Source organism: Anser anser (genome assembly GCF_964211835.1).
Source record: "Anser anser genome assembly, chromosome: 11".
Classification (NCBI taxonomy): domain Eukaryota; kingdom Metazoa; phylum Chordata; class Aves; order Anseriformes; family Anatidae; genus Anser; species Anser anser.
Genome location: NC_139732.1, coordinates 11,613,770 through 11,632,802, shown reverse-complemented (window position 1 = coordinate 11,632,802; position 19,033 = coordinate 11,613,770). Strand labels below are relative to the sequence as shown.

The 19,033-nt window shown below is 61.7% G+C and overlaps 2 protein-coding genes across 2 annotated transcripts; both read right to left on the bottom strand.

Annotated features, from left to right (window-relative positions):
- Positions 1–773: 773 nt before the first annotated feature.
- On the bottom strand, positions 774–10,346 carry GOT2 (glutamic-oxaloacetic transaminase 2). Its single transcript, XM_083851937.1, has 10 exons — positions 10,181–10,346; positions 6,282–6,438; positions 4,825–4,953; positions 4,437–4,496; positions 4,181–4,342; positions 3,890–3,994; positions 3,602–3,752; positions 3,177–3,342; positions 2,084–2,234; positions 774–1,606 (listed from the first exon to the last, which is right to left on the bottom strand). Exons 1-10 carry the CDS (start codon positions 10,309–10,311, stop codon positions 1,484–1,486), a joined length of 1,335 nt encoding a protein of 444 aa, XP_083708063.1. The 5' UTR covers positions 10,312–10,346; the 3' UTR covers positions 774–1,483.
- A 1,486-nt stretch (positions 10,347–11,832) lies between these two features.
- Positions 11,833–17,840, bottom strand: CALB2 (calbindin 2). The gene is made up of 11 exons (XM_083851923.1): positions 17,683–17,840; positions 15,520–15,596; positions 14,922–15,011; positions 14,677–14,757; positions 13,989–14,045; positions 13,824–13,901; positions 13,595–13,650; positions 13,043–13,082; positions 12,889–12,942; positions 12,528–12,599; positions 11,833–12,311 (listed from the first exon to the last, which is right to left on the bottom strand). Exons 1-11 carry the CDS (start codon positions 17,792–17,794, stop codon positions 12,195–12,197), a joined length of 834 nt encoding a protein of 277 aa, XP_083708049.1. The 5' UTR covers positions 17,795–17,840; the 3' UTR covers positions 11,833–12,194.
- Between the last annotated feature and the right edge of the window lie 1,193 nt (positions 17,841–19,033).

Genomic DNA, 19,033 nt, shown 5'->3' with positions numbered 1-19,033 from the left:
CGTCCCTGGGGGTGTTCGAGGAGAGGTTGGACGTGGTGCTTGGGGACATGGTTCAGTGGGTGATGGTGGTGGTAGGGGGTGGTTGGACCAGGTGATCTTGGAGGGCTTTTCCAACCTTAGTGGTTCTATGTTCTTGGCCAAGTGTCCCACTGAGATGGAGGAAAGTGTCAGCTACAAGAGCAGGGCCACGGCCTGCAGCTGGGCCCTTTGGGAACTCACACAAAAATCAACTGCGTAGGCTGCTGGATTAGCTGCATCGGAGTCCCACAGCCCCTGGTGCGTTTGGTACATACACGTGGGAACTGCCCTCTCTATTCAGGAGATTGGGGTTTCACCAGCCCTGTGAGACTCCCTCTGCTGGCACATCCCTGAAAGGGAACGCCTGGTGTGCGGAAGGGACAGAATGCATCTGTGCCATGGTGGGAGGAAGGCCCAAGCTTGACCCGGCCCTGCATCAGTTTATTAGGATTAAAAAACTCAGAGTCAAGCGAGGCACAGGGCATTTGTCCTCGCCGGTCTTTACAAGGAGAGGATGGATTTTGAGTTACCAGCTCTGACAGTGCTTGGGATCTTTCCGTCCTGATTTCTGGCATCACCAGACAACTGGCTGGGCAGAGCAGACGAGATGGCCACCGCCAGACACCCACGCAAGGGTGGACACCCCTGGGCCCACACCCTGGTTCGTGGCAGTGGAACACAGACCCTGGCTTGCAGGCAGGGCCGATGTGCTTGGGGTACAGGGCAGGGGAGAGGCAGAGATGCACAGAGAGCAGTTTTCGGAGGAGGTTCTTATTGAAGGGCGAGGAATTTTCACCTTATAGCACGGGAAGGGAGGTTCCGAGCAGTGACAGGGGTCTGCCACACGCACCAACGCCACCGTGAATTACACTTGACAGATTCCCAGATGGAAAGAGCAAAGCCCACAGTGGAGCACATTTTAGTAGTTACAAGTCCTCAGAGCCTTTACAGCGGTTGTTGGAGGGCAGCTTCAGCGCTGCCTGGCCCTGAGCCCAGCAGCAGGAGGTGGAAGAGGAGGGAAGCTGCAGCAGGACAGGCTGAGGAGGACACAGGAGTGCACCCAAACAGCCCCCCTCAGCCCACCCCGCTCCCTGACCACTGCTGCCTGGGCGAGCAGCCTCACAAAGCCTTCTCATGGAGAAACGAGCGTGGGGATGCCTTCGGTGCCTACACAGGTAGGATGGCAGAGCGCTAACCATTTGCTTCCTCCAGTGCAGATGGGTGCTGGGGCTGATGGACAAAGGACGAGCAGCAGGGGAGAATGGCTGTGACAAGTGGGAGCCAGCAATGATGTCCCTGCTCCACAACGTGGTGCGATTTTGACTAGGCTTCTACAACAACTCATCTACAAGATACATTCAGCAGCGGCGTTAAGTGCTGTGGTTGGAAGTATTCTGCTTGCTTCCTTTCCTTCCCCTTCTTCCACCAGCGGGGAAGGCCAACAGCTCCAGAGCACGCTCTGTCTTTACTTGGTGACTTGATGGATGGCATGAGCCAGGTAACCTACGTTGCCCGACGTAACGCCCGCCATGGAGATTCGGCCGTCCTTTGTCATATAGATGGAGAACTCCTTGATCAGCCGCTCCACCTGGGATGAAAGAGCAGAGTCCAAAATTCAGCCCGACCTCTACTCTGTTAGCAGATTGCAAATTTACCCAGCTTGCCAGAATCGACAGCAAGCTGGGTGCCAGCAGACACATCATCCAGCCACCTGCACAGCTCTGGGAAAGCAAGAGCTGCTGCTCGGCTCTTGGGCAATACACAAACACTGCGGATGTTCAGCCAGGAGTCACCTCGCTGGAGCTGACCTCCAAGGTCACCTCAGAGTGGCACTACGTGACTGCTTCCTTTGGCAGGCAAGCAGGCTACAATTGCTTTCAATCTCCACAAGCACAGCAGGGAGCAGAGCAAGACACGGGTCCCCACGGTGCTCCAGTTCTGCAGGCTTGGAAGATGTTCTTATCGACAAAGACCTGCCCCTGGAGGCTCATTTTGGCACCCACAGCCCACATTTTTCTGACAAGTACTACGAAGAACACCTTGACACCAGGGGAACTGTGTTTACCTGCTCAGGCTTCAGCCCCGTGAAGCAAAACATGCCGATCTGGTCAGTGATGTGCTGCCAGTTGTGGGAGGATCCCTCTTTCTTGAGGTTGGACACCAGCTGAGTCCGCATGCCGATGATCCGGTCAGCCATGCCCTTCACCTCCACCAGCCTGAGAATTCAACCCAAGACCTGGTCAGAGCAGAGCCGTGATGCTCCAACGCTGCTCCCTCCCCAGCTACCCGGGAAGCAACCCTCTCCACCTTGTACCCCCAAAGCATGGGGTGTGTAACACGAGGCAAAGCAAACCCCAGAGAGCATGAACCTGTTGCTCCAGCTGGGCAGTTGCTTCTTTCTGCCAGCATCCAAAGGTGATAAAAAAGGTGCTATTTATTTATTCCATAGCTGTTGGACACTACAAGAGAGTCTCAGCATCTCTCACTGCTGAAAGCCATGGCAGAATTGGAGGCCTCAAGGCAGCACTGCCCAAACCCACATCAAACAACACCTGGGGCGTGCAGGGGTACCCCCAGCACAGGCAGACAGCCCCAGCTCCAAGGCCGTGCAGCGAGGGGACATCTCTGCCAGATCCTGGATCCGGCCAAAGCAGCGCAGCCCCAGCGAGGCCCCGACACACAGCCAGCCTTTGTCCTGCACAGCCAGCTGCCGCCAGGGACCCAGCACCCTGGGGGAGCTGCGCAGGCTGACGCCAGGAAGCAGGCTCAGGGCACGAGGGTTACATTCCTGAGTTTTTATTCCCAAGGGACTTAAGCTTCCACTTCCCCCATGTGAGACTCACTAAGTGGCTACAATGCTTTAGTCAGTCTTTTGTGCTCCTGAGACAGGCAGCTCCTGCAGACTTCAATCCTAGGGAAGCTTTATCCTCTCCTCTAGAGTGTTTTCCGCCTCAGTAATGCAAGGGAAACCTGTACGTGCCGGGCTGGACTCATACTAGCCGATGCCAGTTGGATCTGAGCAGGGATTTCCCCAGAGGACGGCAGCAGCGCGTGGTGCTGACTGTACCCTGCAGCTATCAGCCAGCTGCCTGTGGCACAGCAGGCAGCAAGCACGGCGTCACGCCTCACCGTCACAGGCACTGGGAGTTCCCTCTTACCACTCCTTCCGCAGCTCAGGGGTGTTCAGGATGATGGAGGCGATGCGGGCTCCGTTCAGGGGCGGGTTGGAGTACATGGGACGGATGAGGATCTTCAGCTGCGATTCGACCCTCTTGGCTTCCTCTGCGTCACTGCAGATCACCGTGAAGGCACCCGCACGCTCTCCTGAAATGGAGGCGGTCAGGTCCCAGCCTCTGCCCGTGGATACCCAGGGCTGGGGCGGGACTCCTCCAAACACCACGCTGGTTTAGCGGAGCCCTGCCCTCCAGTAGGGTCCCCAGCAGCTCCCTCCTGCGCCCTGTCCAGTACTACAGGATGGGCACGCACAGGCAGCAGCTGGCACCGGGAGAGTGCCAGGCATCTCTAGGAAGACACTGGCTGCTAATCCAGCCCGGAAGAGTCCCCCCACCACCGCCCAACTCACCGTACAGCCCCATGTTCTTGGCGTAGGACTGCGACAGCACGATGTTGATGCCCTGCTCGATGAAATGCCGCACAGCCCAGGCGTCCCGGTTGATGTCCCCGCTGGCAAAGCCCTGGTAGGCCATGTCGAAGTACACCAGGAGGTTCCGTTTCTGCCAGAGAAGGAGTGGCAGTGTCACAGAGTGTCCAGCTGGTGCTTGCGAGGAGACACCAGCTACGTGAAAGAGGAAACCAGAGATGTGGCTTTCCCAGGAAGCGCGCAGCATCCCTGGGACACCTCACTGCTCACCTTCACCACGGCTGCCAGCTCCTTCCACTGCTCCTGCCGGGGATCCACTCCGGTGGGGTTGTGAGCACACGCGTGCAAGAGGATGATGCTCTTCTCTGGAATTTTCTAAGGAAGATGGAACAGACAGTGAGTGGTTGACAACATCTGGGCACTCTCCTCGGGTGGTGAGATGTGACTTGCCCTGGATGGGCCCTGCAGGGCTCCCAGCCTCCATTCAGCACAGTTAGGCTAACACAAGATCATCCATTCCCCACATCACCTCCCTGCTTCCAGCTGTGAAAGGCAACTCACAGAAATGTCCTCCATGGCTCCAGTGAAGTCAAGGCTGCACGTTTTGGGGTCGTAGTAGCGGTAAGCCTGAAGTTGCAAGCCTGCATCGCGGAAGATGGGCGTGTGATTGCCCCAGGAGGGTTTGGGTAGGTACACGTCACGGCTGGACTTGAAGAACCGTTGCTGACCAAGAGAAAGACAGAGTGTTCAGACAGACTGACAGACTCAGCTCCTGCCAAAAGACGTCTCTTCCTTCCCCAGCCGGCCAGGGACTCACCAAAAAATTGGCTCCGATTCGCAGAGATCCAGTCCCAGAAATACCCTGCACGGTGACATACTGCAAGGGAAGGAACAAGGACAGGAGTCTGAGCGGATGCAGTAGGATACAGCAACAGCCCAGCCACCACGACAACGTTAGCGTGCGCACACCACGGTGACAGCTGACCCGAACAGGGACATGGGGCTGCAGGGGAGGGAGGGCAGGGAGTCGGACCTTTTTGGGGCCCCCTCCTCGGGAAGGGCTGCTTTACCACACCTGCCGAGGAGGCGGTTAGTCCTGGGGCTAGCCAGCCAGCAGCTCAGAGGCACCAGCAGCCACGCCAGCCCTGCTTGGTGCCCACAAGTCACCGTGCTGCCCACCCCCTGCTCCCCAGCCCGCTCCTTACCCGGCCGCTCTTGAAAGCCTCACTGTTTTCACCCAGCGCCAGTTCTGCCGATGCCCGGGTAAAATCCGCCAGCCCCCCGATGGGCAAGTACTCCTTGTCCATCTTCTTGGAGGCTATCATGGCCTCTGCCTGGAAAGGAGGACACACTTTCAGCATGGAAAGCATCACCACGGAGAGGACGGTGGACAGCTCATGGTCACTTCTCTTCACATTTGCTCTCTCAAAAGCAGCAAAGGCTGGCAGGAGCTTCTCTTCAGAGACCGGGGCCCATCACAGCCAGAGGAGCAGTACATTTCTGGTACATTTCCTGCTTTTACCATGGGACAAGGTCCCCCGGCAACCACCAGATCCCTCAGTGGGTGTCACCATCAGCCTGGCAGAGCCAGGTGACCGGGAGCCAGAGGAGAGCACCAATTCCAGCCCATTACGAGCTAGCGCTGCTGCACAGGGACACACATTTCTTTGCCCACACTGGAATGGTCCCCCCAGGATGGGGAGACTTGCCTGTTATGGAGGAGCAGAGGCCGTCTCTACACAGAGACACCCCAAACCAGGTAGGGTAGCAAGCTCTTCGTGGTGCCTTGTCACGCTGTGAAGGTTATGGAACTAGATAAAGAAGATTTAAAAAAAATCCAGGAAACCCAGCCAATTTTGAAAGCAGCCTGACTGACAGCCTTTGGAGGTGGCTGCCTCCACCTTTGCTGATCTCTGCTGCTTTCAGGCAGAGCCGGCACTAGAACCAGTCCAAGTTTTTATTTAACAAAGCATCAGACTAAAATACGGTGATGTAGACAATTGGAGCGCTCTGGGAACCCTGTCCGTACTCCCAGAGCAGCGGGACGACGCTGGCAGCGTTCACACAGCACCAGAAGCTCCTCCTGACACCACCCGGGCTCCCTGGTTATGACCCAGCTGTGGTGCGGGCTGACGCAGGAGTGAGGGCAAGGGATGGCTTTAAATCCCACACCAATGAGGAGCGGGGACAGCGCATCCTCCCGACACCAAGGAGACCAGCCAGGCAACCTGCGCGTCAGCTGGCGGCTATTTAGCGGCCCATTTCCACACGCAGAGCCCCCGAAGGCTCCATAATCCCCTCAAGGGCAGTGTCCACATCCAGCTCCCCGGGCTGGAGTTTTAGAGTTTTAGTCTGGCTTATGGAGAAGCTGGTAATGAAGGCTCAGCAGAATCTCTAAGGCTAATCCAGTGAGGGGACAACGTCAGCTCTTTCCTCGGCCCAGAGAACGTCAGTTTGTTCAAGGAACACCTTGAGGTTGAGAATACACCTGGGCTGGGGGGGCTCCTGGAAGTCAGCAACAGATTAGACTGACCTGGAAGGGGCCAGGACAACTATTCCCCGTTTTATCCGCTACTACACAACCACCCCATGCCTCAGAAGCACTGGCACTGCTCACAGAGGCATCTGCACAGCGCCCGCTGCCCCGCAGCACCCGGCTCACCTTGCGAACGCAGCTCAGCACGTACGGCTTCCCGTTGTCGTCCCGGTACGCCCCCACACCCAGGTTCATCTTCTTGGAGTTGGTGTCGCGCTTGAAAGCTTCTGTCACCCCCAGGATAGGGTCGGGGGGACCCATCTCCACGTGGGACCACCATGAACTGGAGGGGAAGGAGCATCTCAGGGTTAGGCTGGAGGACGGGGCACGGCGCGGTGCCCCGCAGCTCCCGAGGTCTGCACGGCTCAGCAGGACGCGCACCACCAGGGACACAAGCAGCTGCGCTGTGGCTCTGTACGGGCAGAACGGGCACAAACCCCGTGTGCCACCTCCAGGCACGGCAGCGACGTTTCTGGGGGCCCAAGCAGAGCAGCACGAGCGATGCCAGGCGGGCTTTTGTGTGAAGCACGAACACTGAGCTTCTTCCGAGCTCCTGGAGAGGCTCTCGTGCATGAAACTAACCTGCTGTTCCCACAGCATTGGCTTCCTAGCGGGTATTTCCCTCCCCTGCCCTACAAACCCCGCCTGGCTCTAACATGGGTGTTGTAGCCAGACAGTTTTCCTGGAAATCAGGCAGGACGCTTTCCTCCCAGCACGACGAGCGAGGAGCTCCCGGCAGCTAAGCACAGGCCCTCCCTGCGTCAGCTCCAAAAGCCTCCTGCCCGCTGCCGGGCGTCCTGGAGGCACTGAGCTCCTCGGAACGCCAAGGACAGGACAGGCCACGCTATAAAAAGAAACTCCTTGGCCTCAGCCTCCCCCCGCCCCGCGCTCAGGCTGGTGGGGGCAGGAGGTGTCGGCTTCACCTCGCTGCTCAGCCCGGGGAGGTAACAGCGCCGTACAGGAACGCGGTGCAAGGGGCTGGGGAACCGAGAGAGGCTCTCGTGCCAACAGGAAAACGAAACTCACGAGTCACTTCTCCCTCCACTCGGGCCCTGTTTTGGGTCTGTTTAGACCCAGTTTAGTCGCTACACAAACATACTTTGCACCAGCTCGTGTGTGTAGATTGCTTCCCCTCAGAGCCCACCCCTCCCTGTTGCCGCACGCTCCCAGCGCCGCAGCATTTCCAAACAAAACCCCTCCGCTTCCCGTCTCAACGAGCTCTGTGGAAAAACAGCAGCGAGCACGTACGAGGCAGACACCTCATCTCGTTTAAAAATGGAAGAAGTGTTTAGCCTCCCCCAGCCCACTGAGCGGAGAGGTAATTAAGACTCACTAAGCACGGGATCAGCCTCGCAGAGGATGAGTCACTCGTGCCAGGACGCGCCCCGCAGCGGGACACGCAGCGCATCCCTCCGTGGTTTACCTGGCCTGCGATTATTTTGGCACCCAGGGCCGTCCTCCTGCCGGGCTGCTCACCAAGAGGCTCACGGCGTTGGAGGTGTTCAGGTCCTGCACACCTCAGCAGGTCACAACGGCTGCAATTAGCGCTGATCCTGCGGGCATTCACCTAAGCTCCAGGGCTCCAGAGTTAAATACTTTTGTTCTGAGCCTTGCGATCGGCTTAGGGCTGCTTTAGGGCCGATTTTCCCGTTCTCAGCCCGAGGGCTTTGGGGTGTAGGCAGCAGAAGGGCTCCTCTGCTGCTTCCAGGGAGCCCAGCTGGCAGGGGGACAGGAGGAAACAGCCCACGATGAGATGTCCAAACACACCAAGACACCCAGGAGGGATCAGCCAAAGCCTTCCCAAGGGGCTCGGGACCAGGGGCTGAACAGGGACCTAAGCCCGCAGGCCCTACCACACCCCACGTTACCATGAAGTGCCGCCTCTGCGCTGCATTGTATTTTATTTCAGGCAATCCAAAGAGCGCTGGTCTCAGATAAAGGTCAGAGTTATAAACTGCCCGGCCTCCCTGCCCACGCCGCAGGGCTGGAGGCGTTTCGGTGCCGAGACCGGAGGGAAAGGCAGCTCAAGCTGCGGTTGCTCTGCCGGAGGTTTGCTTGGGGCAAGCCAGGAAAAGTTTTTCCATCCACTTCTGGGCAGGAGTGAGTCAGCGCCGGGGCGCGGAGCGGGGCTGTTATCCTGCAGCCTCCCTGCTTTCTGCCAGGCCGCCCCCCACGTGTGATGTGGGACAGAAGGGGCAAAAAACGCACCAGGAACCCCATAAAGGAGCACCGCCCGCTAACTGTGTCTGCGGGACCCAGGGGCTGTGCTTTTGGGCTCCCACCAGGCCCGCACAGGAAGCCTTCCCCCACGTGGACAAGCACTTCCAGCTCTGCTGAAGGTTTCCTTTGTTCCCCACGGCACGGCCACGCCAGGCGCTGGTTTCGGAGCCTCTGCCAAAGCCCTGCAGCAGCTCTGCAAGCCCCAGCGGAGCCAAGAGGCCAAAGGCTCCGCGCCCGCGATGCCACAGCTCCAGCAAATATTTACAGGAGAAGGACGCCAACGGGCTGCTCCTGCGAGCCCAGAAAGCCCCAGGTGGCCGCGGGGAGCTGCCCGCCCAGAGGAGCGTTGACAGCAGCCGCCTCGTGGTGCAGGAGGGCTGAGCACCAGCCCTGTGGGACTCGGTGTGCCCAAGGGGCTGCCTTCACCGTTCTGGCTCTCGTCACCTCCGCCCTGACTTCAGGGCTCCTGTGCCGGAGCACAAATTCCTGAAGATCAGGGAGGGGAGGACTGCTGCTCACTGCTCGGCATCCCCATGGGCTGCACGGGAACAAGGCGCAAAGGCTCCTCGCTCGCAGGAGGCACAGCCTGAGTAGCTTTAGGTGACCTACATCCAGCGGGGTAATTTGCAACCGTCTAACGAACCTGAGGAAGGCGAAGCCGCCATGGATTGGCCGCCACAGGCCTGCTGCAGGGAAGGCACAGGACCAAGGGCAGAATTGGGCAAATCAACGCGTAACAGCCCTCTGCACCCGCTGCAACGGGGCAACTCCACTTCCCTGTGCTGCCCCGGGCTGGGGCCCGTCCCCTGCAGCTTCCCAGAGCCAGCAGGGACCAGGAGGCTCTGCCGGGAAGAGCAGCGGGGCTCAGACCCCTTGGCGGGCTCAGACCCCTTGGCGGGCTCAGTGCTGCCACTGGGGTGTCCCCAGAGGCTGCCCTGGGGCTCCGGCTGCACCCCCTGTCCTCACATCCATCCCTCCGTCCTCGCGTCCAGCCCTCCGCTGCCTCCAGAGCAGGGAGCCCAGTGCAGAACAGCCCCTATAGGAACGCCACGTGCCAGGCAGCAGCCCCCGGCCCCATTTCAAGGCACACAGGGTCCCCGGGACCCCAGTGCGTGGGGCCCCCCCTCCCCGTGTCTCGGTGCGACCCCAGCAGCCCCAACCCCGCCTCGCCGTGTACGGTGTACCTGGGGCCCCCCGCACGTCCCCAGCCCCGTGCCCTGGCGCAGGGGGACCCCCGCCCCGCTGCACGCCCCGGTGCACGGACCGCCCCCGCCCCATCCCATGCCGCGCAGCGCTGCCCCCTGCCCAGCACGGACCCTGTATCTCGGTGCGCAGGGCCCCATGGCCCCCTCCCGTGGGTGGGCAGCACCCCCACACCCCGCTGCAGGCCCCAGCCCCACACCCTGGTGCACAGGCCCCCGGCCCCCCTGCACGCCCCCGCCCCATATCCCGGTGCTCAGGGCCCGCCCCCGACCCCTCTGCCCGCGCCCCCCTCCCCGCCCCCCCCTCGCCCTCCACGCGCCTCCTCAAGGGCAGCCGGGGGCCGCCGGGCCCGCCCGCAGCCAATCAGGGCGCGCGCCCCCCGACTCGCCCGGCCCGCCCGGCCAATGGGCGCGCCGTCCCCATGGCAACGCCGCTCCCGCCCCCCACCACCCGGCCTACGGGCCGCCCCGAGGGACACGCTTCCTCACCGCGAAGCCCTCCCTGCCCCCCACGAGGCCGCCCCCTCCCCACAGCGGCGGCGGCCGGGCCCTGGCGGCGCCGAAGCGGCTCCGGCGGCGGCCCCCGAGGCCTCCGGGCCTCACCTGGCGCGGACGGCGGCGGCGCGGCGGGGGGCGGCGAGGAAGCGGCAGCTCTGCAGCAGCGCCATGGCGGCGGGCGGGAGGGTGTGAGAGCAGCCGGCAGACAGAGCTCCCCGCGGCACCGCACCGCGCATGCGCAGCGCCACTCACGGGAGACTCCGCCCCCTGGCGGCCCCGCCCCCTGGTGGCCCCGCCCCGCCCACAGCGCCCCCTGGCGGCCGGGAGGTCCCCGTGCGGCAGCGCCCGGCGGGGGGCGCTGGGCTGTGCTGGGCTGTACTGGGCTATACTGGGCTGTGCTGCGCCCTGCTGGGCTGTACTGGGCCGCACTGGGCGGTGCTGCGCCCTGCTGGGCTGTACTGGGCCGCACTGGGCGGTGCTGCGCCCTGCTCTGCTGTACTGGGTTGCACTGGGCGGTGCTGCGCCCTGCTGGGCTGTACTGGGCTGCACTGGGCGGTGCTGCGCCCTGCTGGGCTGTACTGGGCAGTGCTGCACCCTGCTGGGCTGCCCTGGGCTGTACTGGGCGGTGCTGCGCCCTGCTGGGCTGTACTGGGCTGCGCTGCACCCTGCTCTGCTGTACTGGGCTGCACTGGGTGGTGCTGCGCCCTGCTGGGCTGCACTGGGCTATACTGGGCTGCACTGAGGCTATACTGTGCTGTACAGGGCTGCACTGCACCATACTGGTCGGTACTGGGCTATTCTGGGCTGTACCAGGCCACACTGTGCTGTACAAGACTGCACTGCGCCATACTGGGCTGTACTGTGCTGCACCACACCATACTGGGCTATACTTATGCTATACTGGGCTGTACTGCACCGTACTGAGTTGTACTGGGCTATTCTGGGCTCTACAGGACTGCAGTACACCATACTGGGCTATACTGAGCTGTACAGGACTGTACTGGACTACACTGGGCTGTACAAGACTGCACTGCACCCTACTGGGCAGCACTGTACCATACTGGTTGGTACTGGGCTATTCTGGGCTGTACCAGGCCACACCGGGCTGTATAAGACTGCACTGCACCATACTGGGCTATACTGTGCCATACTGGGCAGCACTGCACCTCACTGGGCTGTACTTATGTTATACTGGGCCTTACAGAGCTGCACCGCACCGCACCGGGCTGCAGAGGGCAGCGGTGGGACACACTGGACTATACAGGACTGCACTGGGCCATACTGGGCTGTATTTATGTTATACTGGGACATACAGGTACAGGACAGCAGTGCACCCTACTAGGAAATACTTATGTTATACTGGGCCTTACTGGTTTGTGCTGCACCATACTGGGCTGTACTGACTCTACTGGGCTCTACATGACTGCCCTGCACCATACTGAGACATACAGGGCTGTACAGGCCCACACTGCACCACGCTGGGTTATACGGGGCCGTACTTCTGTTATACTGGGCTGTATGGGTGTGTGCTGCACTGTATGGGGATATACTGGGCCCTACAGGGCCATACTGCACTGCGCCATGCTGGGCTGTACTGGCTGCCCCCTGCCCACCAAGCCTGGCCCCCCCCCCCGCCCCCCACGTCTACAGCCCAGTGGGGCTGAAACCGGGTCCTGCCACCCCATTTCCCAGCAAAAAACAGCATGTTAGGGGAAAAAAAAAAAAAGAATCCAACCATGAATAAATGGTGCAAACACTTTTTTTTTTCCATTTTTTTTAATTTTATTTTTTGCTCTAAACCTATAGTTTTTGCCCTGGCGAGGCGGCCCAGCTGCCCTTGCTGAGCCCCCGCGGTGCTGCGGCCCCCTCCCAGCTTTGTTTGCGAACTCGTCTTTGGTAACAGAGAAAAAAAAATAAATAAATAACTCAAGAAGAGACCCAAAACCCAAAAGCATCCCCCCCTCCGAGAAAACAAACAAACAGAACAACCGAAAAGCAACCAGGCGGGTGGGATTAAAACCAAAATAAATTAAAAAATAAATATATATTTATGCCCGAGGCGGGGATTTTAACGGGGAAACGAAGCCGGGGCACGGGGAGGAGGAGGAGGAGGGGGAGCCTAGACGGGGGGCTCGCTGCAGAGCACGATCTCCAGCTCCTTGCGGTACAGCCTGCCGCCGTCGGAGAGGCTCATGATGCTCCGGCGGTAGTTGGTGAGCTGCTGGATGCTCATCTCCTGCGGGTGGGTCGGGGCTCTGCGTGCACCCATGGGTGCTGGCAGCCCCCTGCTCCCTCCGTCCCGGGAGCCGCCGCCGCCTCCTGCCCGGCCTGGGCAGGGCCCGTGGGGACGGGGACACGCGGGGAGGGAGGGAGGTGGCCCCCGGGCAGGAGGTGTCCCCCGGGAGGTGCCGGTCCCCAGGGGCTCCGTCCCACCCCGCCGGTCCCCGCTTACCTTCTTGTTCTTCTCGTAGAGGTCCTTCAGCAGCGCGTCCAGCTCGTGCTCGTCGATGAAGCCGCTCCCGTCCTGGCAGGGGGGGACGTGAGCAGGGCACCAGCCCGGGACCATCCCGCGACCCCACGTCTCCCACCCCATGGAGGGATTGGGAAATCTCCCCCAGGAGACCCCCCCAGAGCCGCCACCTACACCAGAACCTCCCCAAAGCATCCCCGGCCCTGCGCAGTGGGGACTGCGCTGTGCCGAGCCGCTCCATCCCCGCATCCCCCTCTTCATCCCCTCATCCCCCTCTTCATCCCCGCTTTGTCCCCCTCTTGCCAGGGGCTCCCCACGCCCCCCTCTTCCCCCAGCTCCCTACCTTGTCATAAAACGCGAAGATGGCGTTGAATTCCTCCGAGGAGAGCTTCATCCCCTGGGCAGCGGGAGACGCGGAGGCATGAAGGGGAGCACAGAGGCACATCGCAAACATAGCGTAGGAATTTTATATATATGTATGTAAATATATATTTTACCTGAAACTTAAGAAGGAAGTTCTCTTGCACTGGCAAAAGTCTGAAAAGCAAGGGATGGGTGGAAAATTGTGAGCCAGGCTTCCCAAAACACCGCTCCGGACCAGGCACCACCGCGGTGGCTGAAGTGCTACTGGTGGGCGCAGAGCCCCCACTCCCAGCCCGCCCAATCTCTGCGATGAGGTGAGAGCCCAATTTGGCCAAAATAACTTTTTTCCCCTCCCTCCTTTCTTTTCCAGGGTCAGTTTTGGGCTGGATCCGTCCCCAAGCCACCACAGGGCACGGGCAGGGTGGGGGCTCAGAGGGACAGGAGCGCAGCCAGGTGTGGGACGGTGGAGCCGAGGGGACCTGGCGCCTGCCATTGCCTTTCCACAACGCAGATTCTGGGCTTTCTTCCTTAAAAAACACGGTCAGTGAGGCCAGGTGGGTCCTCACAGTCCCGCCCTGAGGCTTCTCCTTCACAGGGAGACACTGCGGGGTGGAGGAGAGCCAGAGCGACCTCCCGCCAGGCATCTTTTGGGCTTTGTGTCCCTCCCCACCGCCCCGTGGCCTTACCGGGACATCTCGGAGAGCCCCAGCTTCCCGTCCCCGTTCATGTCGAACATCCGCAGCTGCAGGACACAAGCGGCCCCCGGTCACCCACTGCTGCCCCTGCGCCCCCTTCCACCAGCACCGGGGAGGGGAGCGATGGCTCCGGGCTCCCTCCCACCCGCCATGGGGCAGTGCTGGGACCCCACGGTCCCACGGGGCCGGGCTGGGGGTCCCCCCGCCGGCTGCCACCTACGATGGTCTGCGTGTACTCCTGCAGCTTGGGCTCGTCGTACGGCCGGTTTGCCTTCTTCAGCAGGTCCGACAAGAAGCCCTGCGGGGACAGGGGCCGCGCCGTCCCGCTGGCTGTCACCCCCCGTGACAGCGGGGACGTCCCCGCGCCCACCCGCTCGCAGCCCACCTTGAGCTCGTTGGCCTCGATGTAGCCGCTGCGGTCCGTGTCGTACCGTCTCCACGCCTGGGAAGGAGCCGCCGTGAGCACCGGCGGGTGTCCCCGCACGGATCCTTACCCCAGCGACACCCCCGATGGGGATGGGGACACCGATCCCACCAGCAACCCGTGGGGCCGGTCACCACCCCGTGCCTCCGTCGTCCCGCCGTGGTGGGTCACCCACGGGGCAGGACGCTTCCTGAGCCGTGGCTTTGTGCCGGAGTTGAGGCGCTATTGTCCTTGCTGTGGCTCACCAAGCGGGTAATTAATATTTAATTACCTTCCCCAATTAAACGGAGCTCTCCGCTCTGCTTTCAGGTGTTGCCTCCAGCTTGGACCTCAGTGTCACTGTCCGAGCGTGGCGTGATGGCCGCCCACCGGTCCCCTCCAGCCCCAGCTGGGGTCGATTTTACCCCCAAAATTCCTTGGGGACGATTTATCCACCAGGCTGCTTTCCGGGGCCGGTTTTACCCCAAAAAGCAGGGGTTTGGGGCTGCTCGTGAAGAGCATCTCTCCCTGCACCACCGAGTACCAGCACGAGGTGCTCGGCTGCCCCAAGGTCCCCCGAGGCCAGGTGGATTTCGGTGCTGCTCGTTCTGGCAGAGGATCCGGGCACCGCAGCGGTGGGGAAGGTCCACGCGCCGCCCGCCCCGCTCACCTCCATGAACTCCGCGCTGGAGCCCACATGCTGGCGGAAACACAGCAGGAAATTCTCCTCCGTGGGCAGGATCTGGGCCAGCTGTGGGGAGCGCGAGGGTCAGCGGGGACCGCGGGCATCAGCGGGGCACCACGAGCTCACGGTGCCCTGCTCGCGGCCCCGACCCAGCTTCGCCGAGCGTCTCCCCACCCGGCTGCACTGCCGGTCCCACAGCCCCGTCCTCCTCCTCCTCCAGCATCGCTCACCTCGGCCATCTCGATTTTGCCGTCCGCGTTTTTGTCGTACTTGTGCATGAACTCCTTCATCTTGTCGCCCAGCTTGTCCTTCCGGGAGTCCTGCTGGCAGCGAGAGGGGTCAGGAGCATTTTCCCTGCCTTGCTGTCAAAACCCTGAGCTGTTCTTCCCTTCCCATCCCATCCCATCTCTCCAGGAGAGGGGACGCAGGACATGCAGCCCAGTCGGGATGACATCGAATGGCACAAGTGACACGGCCACCAGCGTCCCAGCACGACCAGGACACGGGGGACCATCGTCCGGGAGCCCCCAGCCTCAGCTTCCCATGCGGACCCGTGCCTCAGTTTCCCCCTACCCCTTCGGGAAGCCCTGCAGCTCCCCCTGATGTTTTTAACCAGGGCTTCTTCGCTCAGGGCACGCTGCCACCGACCTGGCGGTGTGCCAGTCCCTTCCCAGGGGGGTCCCCACCCGCGGGACCATGCCGTGACCCAGCACAGCGGTCCCACCGCTCTCCCAGCCATTCCCCAGCGAGATGCATCTGCCAGCGGCCCAAAATTTGGGGCAGGAGGGACGTGGGGAAGGAGGGAGCAAAGCCAGGAGAGCCCCTTACCACCCCGGCCCCCTTCCGAGCGCTTTCCAGCTCCTGGAAGAAGTTTTCCAGCTCCTTGCCTTCGATGTAGCCATTTCCTGGGGAGGAAATTTTAAAAAAAGGGAGCTAAACCCCTCGGGTGTTTTCCAGGGCAGGGATGCTGCCGGGGGATGTTTAATTAAACTTCTCGGTCCTGCCCGAGCATCCTCCAGCCAGGGCCTTCGGGAAACGGCGCAGCCCCGGGGTGGGACGGAGAGGTGGCCGAGGGACGGGCTCCTCGGCGCTGCCACCCACCAGAAGTCCTCCTGCCCACACCTGGCACCGCTGGGGCGGCCGCACTGGCTTTCCTCCCCCTTTCCTCCGCACTGCCTGACCGAAGGCGAGCTCAGGCTCTTCCTTGCAGGCATCCATAGCACGGCCCCCTCCCCCCAAAACCCCCCAATCCTTCCCCGTTTCAGCCTCGGAGGCTGCTCAGGGCTTGAACCATCGGTGCCGGCAGACCCCAGGCAGCGGCTCCACCACGGCACCCGCAGCCGGGCGGGGGTCCCGCTGGGACGAGGGGGTGGGCACCAGCCCGGTGGGACCCTGGGCTCCTTCTTCTGCAGGGATTTCGCCTCTGTCACCCAGCCAAGGTCACGGCCGTGGCGCCTCCTTCCCAGCAGGGACCTCCTCGCCCTGCAGCCTCGCCGGGGATGGGCACCAGCCCCTCGCTGCACCTCTCCTGCTGCCCCCCAGCTGGTTTCGTCCTCCCTACAGGGACGCCCACCTTTGGGTGCCCCCCGCAGCCCCAGCGCCCTGCAGGGGGGTTACGGCACCCTGGGGACACATTCCCGAGACTGGGGACAGAGCTGAGGGAGGCAGCTCCGGGGCATGACCGCTCCTCCTCCTCCATGGGTGCAGGGGGGAGAAATCAGCGGTGGGGCTGAGCTGGGAGAGGAACGACCCCAAAAACCCATCGCCTGACCCCAAAAACCCATCGCCTGGCGCCTCCTGCACGAGCTGCCGCTCGCTTCGGGTGCGAGCTGCTGCCCGCAGAGCGCCGCGGGGATGCTCGGGGGTGCCCCTGGCCACCCCACCGCGAGCCCCGCCACGTCCCCGTGCCACCGCCACGCGGGCCCCCCGGGCACGCAGCGAGCCCTGCGCGGCCACCGGGCACCCCCTGGCCCTGGTGCAGTGGGGCCGGGGGCTGGGGGCCGGCAGCGGCAGCCCCGGGGAGGGGGCAGCTGCAGCAGCTGGAATGGGCTGCGGGGCACCCGGGGCTGCTCGCCTTTTCCTTTCTTTTTTTTTTTTTGTTCTTTTCGGCATTATTTTTGCTTCTTCTTTCCACTTTTTTGCCCTTTTTTTTTTTGCCAATTTCATTCTTTTTTTGCCAATTTGATTTGCCTTTTTTTTGCCAGTATGATTTACCCTTTTTTTGCCCTTTTTGCCAATTTGTTTTGCCCTTTCTTACCAGTTTGTTTTAGCCTTTTTTTTTGCCAGTTTGTTTTGCCTTTTTTTGCCCTTTTTTGACAGTTCATTTTGCTTTTTTGCCAATTTGTTTTGTCATTTTTTCCCTTTTTTTCCCCAATTTGTTTTGCCCTGTTTCCCCTTTTTTTTTTTGCCATTTTTTGCCCTTTTTTCTTTTTTTGCTAGTTTGCTTTACCTTTTTTTCCCCCCGTTTTGCCAAATTGTTTTACCTTTTTTTCCCCCCGTTTTGCCAAATTGTTTTACCTTTTTTTCCCCCCGTTTTGCCAAATTGTTTTACCTTTTTTTCCCCCCGTTTTGCCAAATTGTTTTACCTTTTTTTCCCCCCGTTTTGCCAAATTGTTTTACCTTTCCCCCCCCCGTTTTTGCCAAATTGTTTTACCTTTCCCCCCCCCGTTTTTGCCAAATTGTTTTACCTTTCCCCCCCCCGTTTTTGCCAAATTGTTTTGCTTTTTTTCCCCCTTTTTTGCCAATTTAAGTAGCTTTTTTTTTTTTTTTCCCCCGCAACACATCACATTTAAATTTTTTCCCCTCTTTCTCGCAATCCCCCTGCTCTCCCCCAGCAGCAGCAGCAGCAGGGCACGGAGCAGCTCCCCACCCCACCCCACCCCACCCCACCCCACCCCATCCCCGCGCACCGGGCCAGAGGGGGGGGGGCTGCGGCCGGGACCCCCGACCCCCCCCCCCCGGTCCCCCTTCCCCCCGTCCCCCCGCACTGACCGTCGGCGTCGAAGTGCCGCCACACGTCGAGGAACTGGGACGCGCTCAGCTCGGCCAGGTGCAGGTGCGGGGCCGCCCCCCCGTGCGGGGCCGCCGCCTCCCTGCCGGCCATGCTCCGCCGCTGCCGCCGCCGCCGCCGCCGCCCGCTTTTATACCGGGACGGGCGGGGCGCGGCCGCCAGGGGGAGCCGGGCACGGGGCGACGGCGGCCGGGGCGGGGGGAGAGGGGGACGGGGGGGGTGGGCCCGGCCTGGGGGCGTCCTGTGCCGCCTGCCCCGGCCTGTGCCACCTGCCCCTGCCCCATGTCACCTGCCCCTGCCTTGTGTCACCTGTCCTTGTCCTGTTCCACCTGCCCTGCCACATATCGTCTACCCCTCGCCTATGTCACCTGCCCCTGCCCAATATCATCTACCCCTGTCCTGTGCCACCTGCCCCTGTCCTGTGCTACCTGCCCCTGTCCTGTGCTACCTGCCCCGTGCCACTTGACCCTGCCCTGTGTCACCTGCCCCTGCCCCATGTCACCTGCCCCTCTCTGTGCCACCTGCCCTTGTCCTGTGCCACCTGCCCCTGCCCCGTGTTACCTACCCCCGGCCAGTGCCACCTGCCCCTGCCCCATGTCACCTGCCCCATGTCACCTAGCCTTGCCCCATCACTTACCCCTGCCTATGCCACCTACCCTTGTCATCGCACCTGCCCTCTGTCACCTACCCCTGGCCAGCGCCACCTACCCCTGTCCTATGTCACCTGCCCCTGCCTCACATCACCTCCCCCTGCCCTCACACCTCCCCCTGTCCCACACCTAGCCCTGCCCTGTGCCACCAACTGTGTGCCCTGTGCCACCTAGCCCTACTCTGTCACCTCCCCCTGCCGTATCACCTCCCCCTGCCCTGTCACCCTGCCCTGTCCCCCTCTCCTCCCCATCACTCCGTCCCTTCCTCCCTGCACCACCAGCCCCTGCCCGTGTCACCCAGCCCTGTCTGTCCCCACGTCCCTGCCCCATGTCCCCGTGTCCCTGTGCCGTGTCACCAACAGGTGAGGGACAATGCCAGCGGCCAAGTGCCACCTGTGCCCCCCCAGACACCAAACCTGCCCCCTGTGCCCACTTTTTGAGGAAGAAGCAATGAGTTTTAACTAGGAGCAATCAGTTTTATTCCACAAAAGTCCCCGTGTGGGGACGTGCAGGATCTGGTCCCCAGGCTTTGCCCGCCCTGCCGGGGGGCTTCGGGGCGAGGGGGGAGCACTCCCCGCCCCGTGTCCCCAGCTCCCCGGGTGGCAGGGACGTTCCCCACGCCAGGCAGCATCCCCTGGCTTCTGTCACCGCCGGCCGGTGGGGAGCCGTTGTCATGGCTACG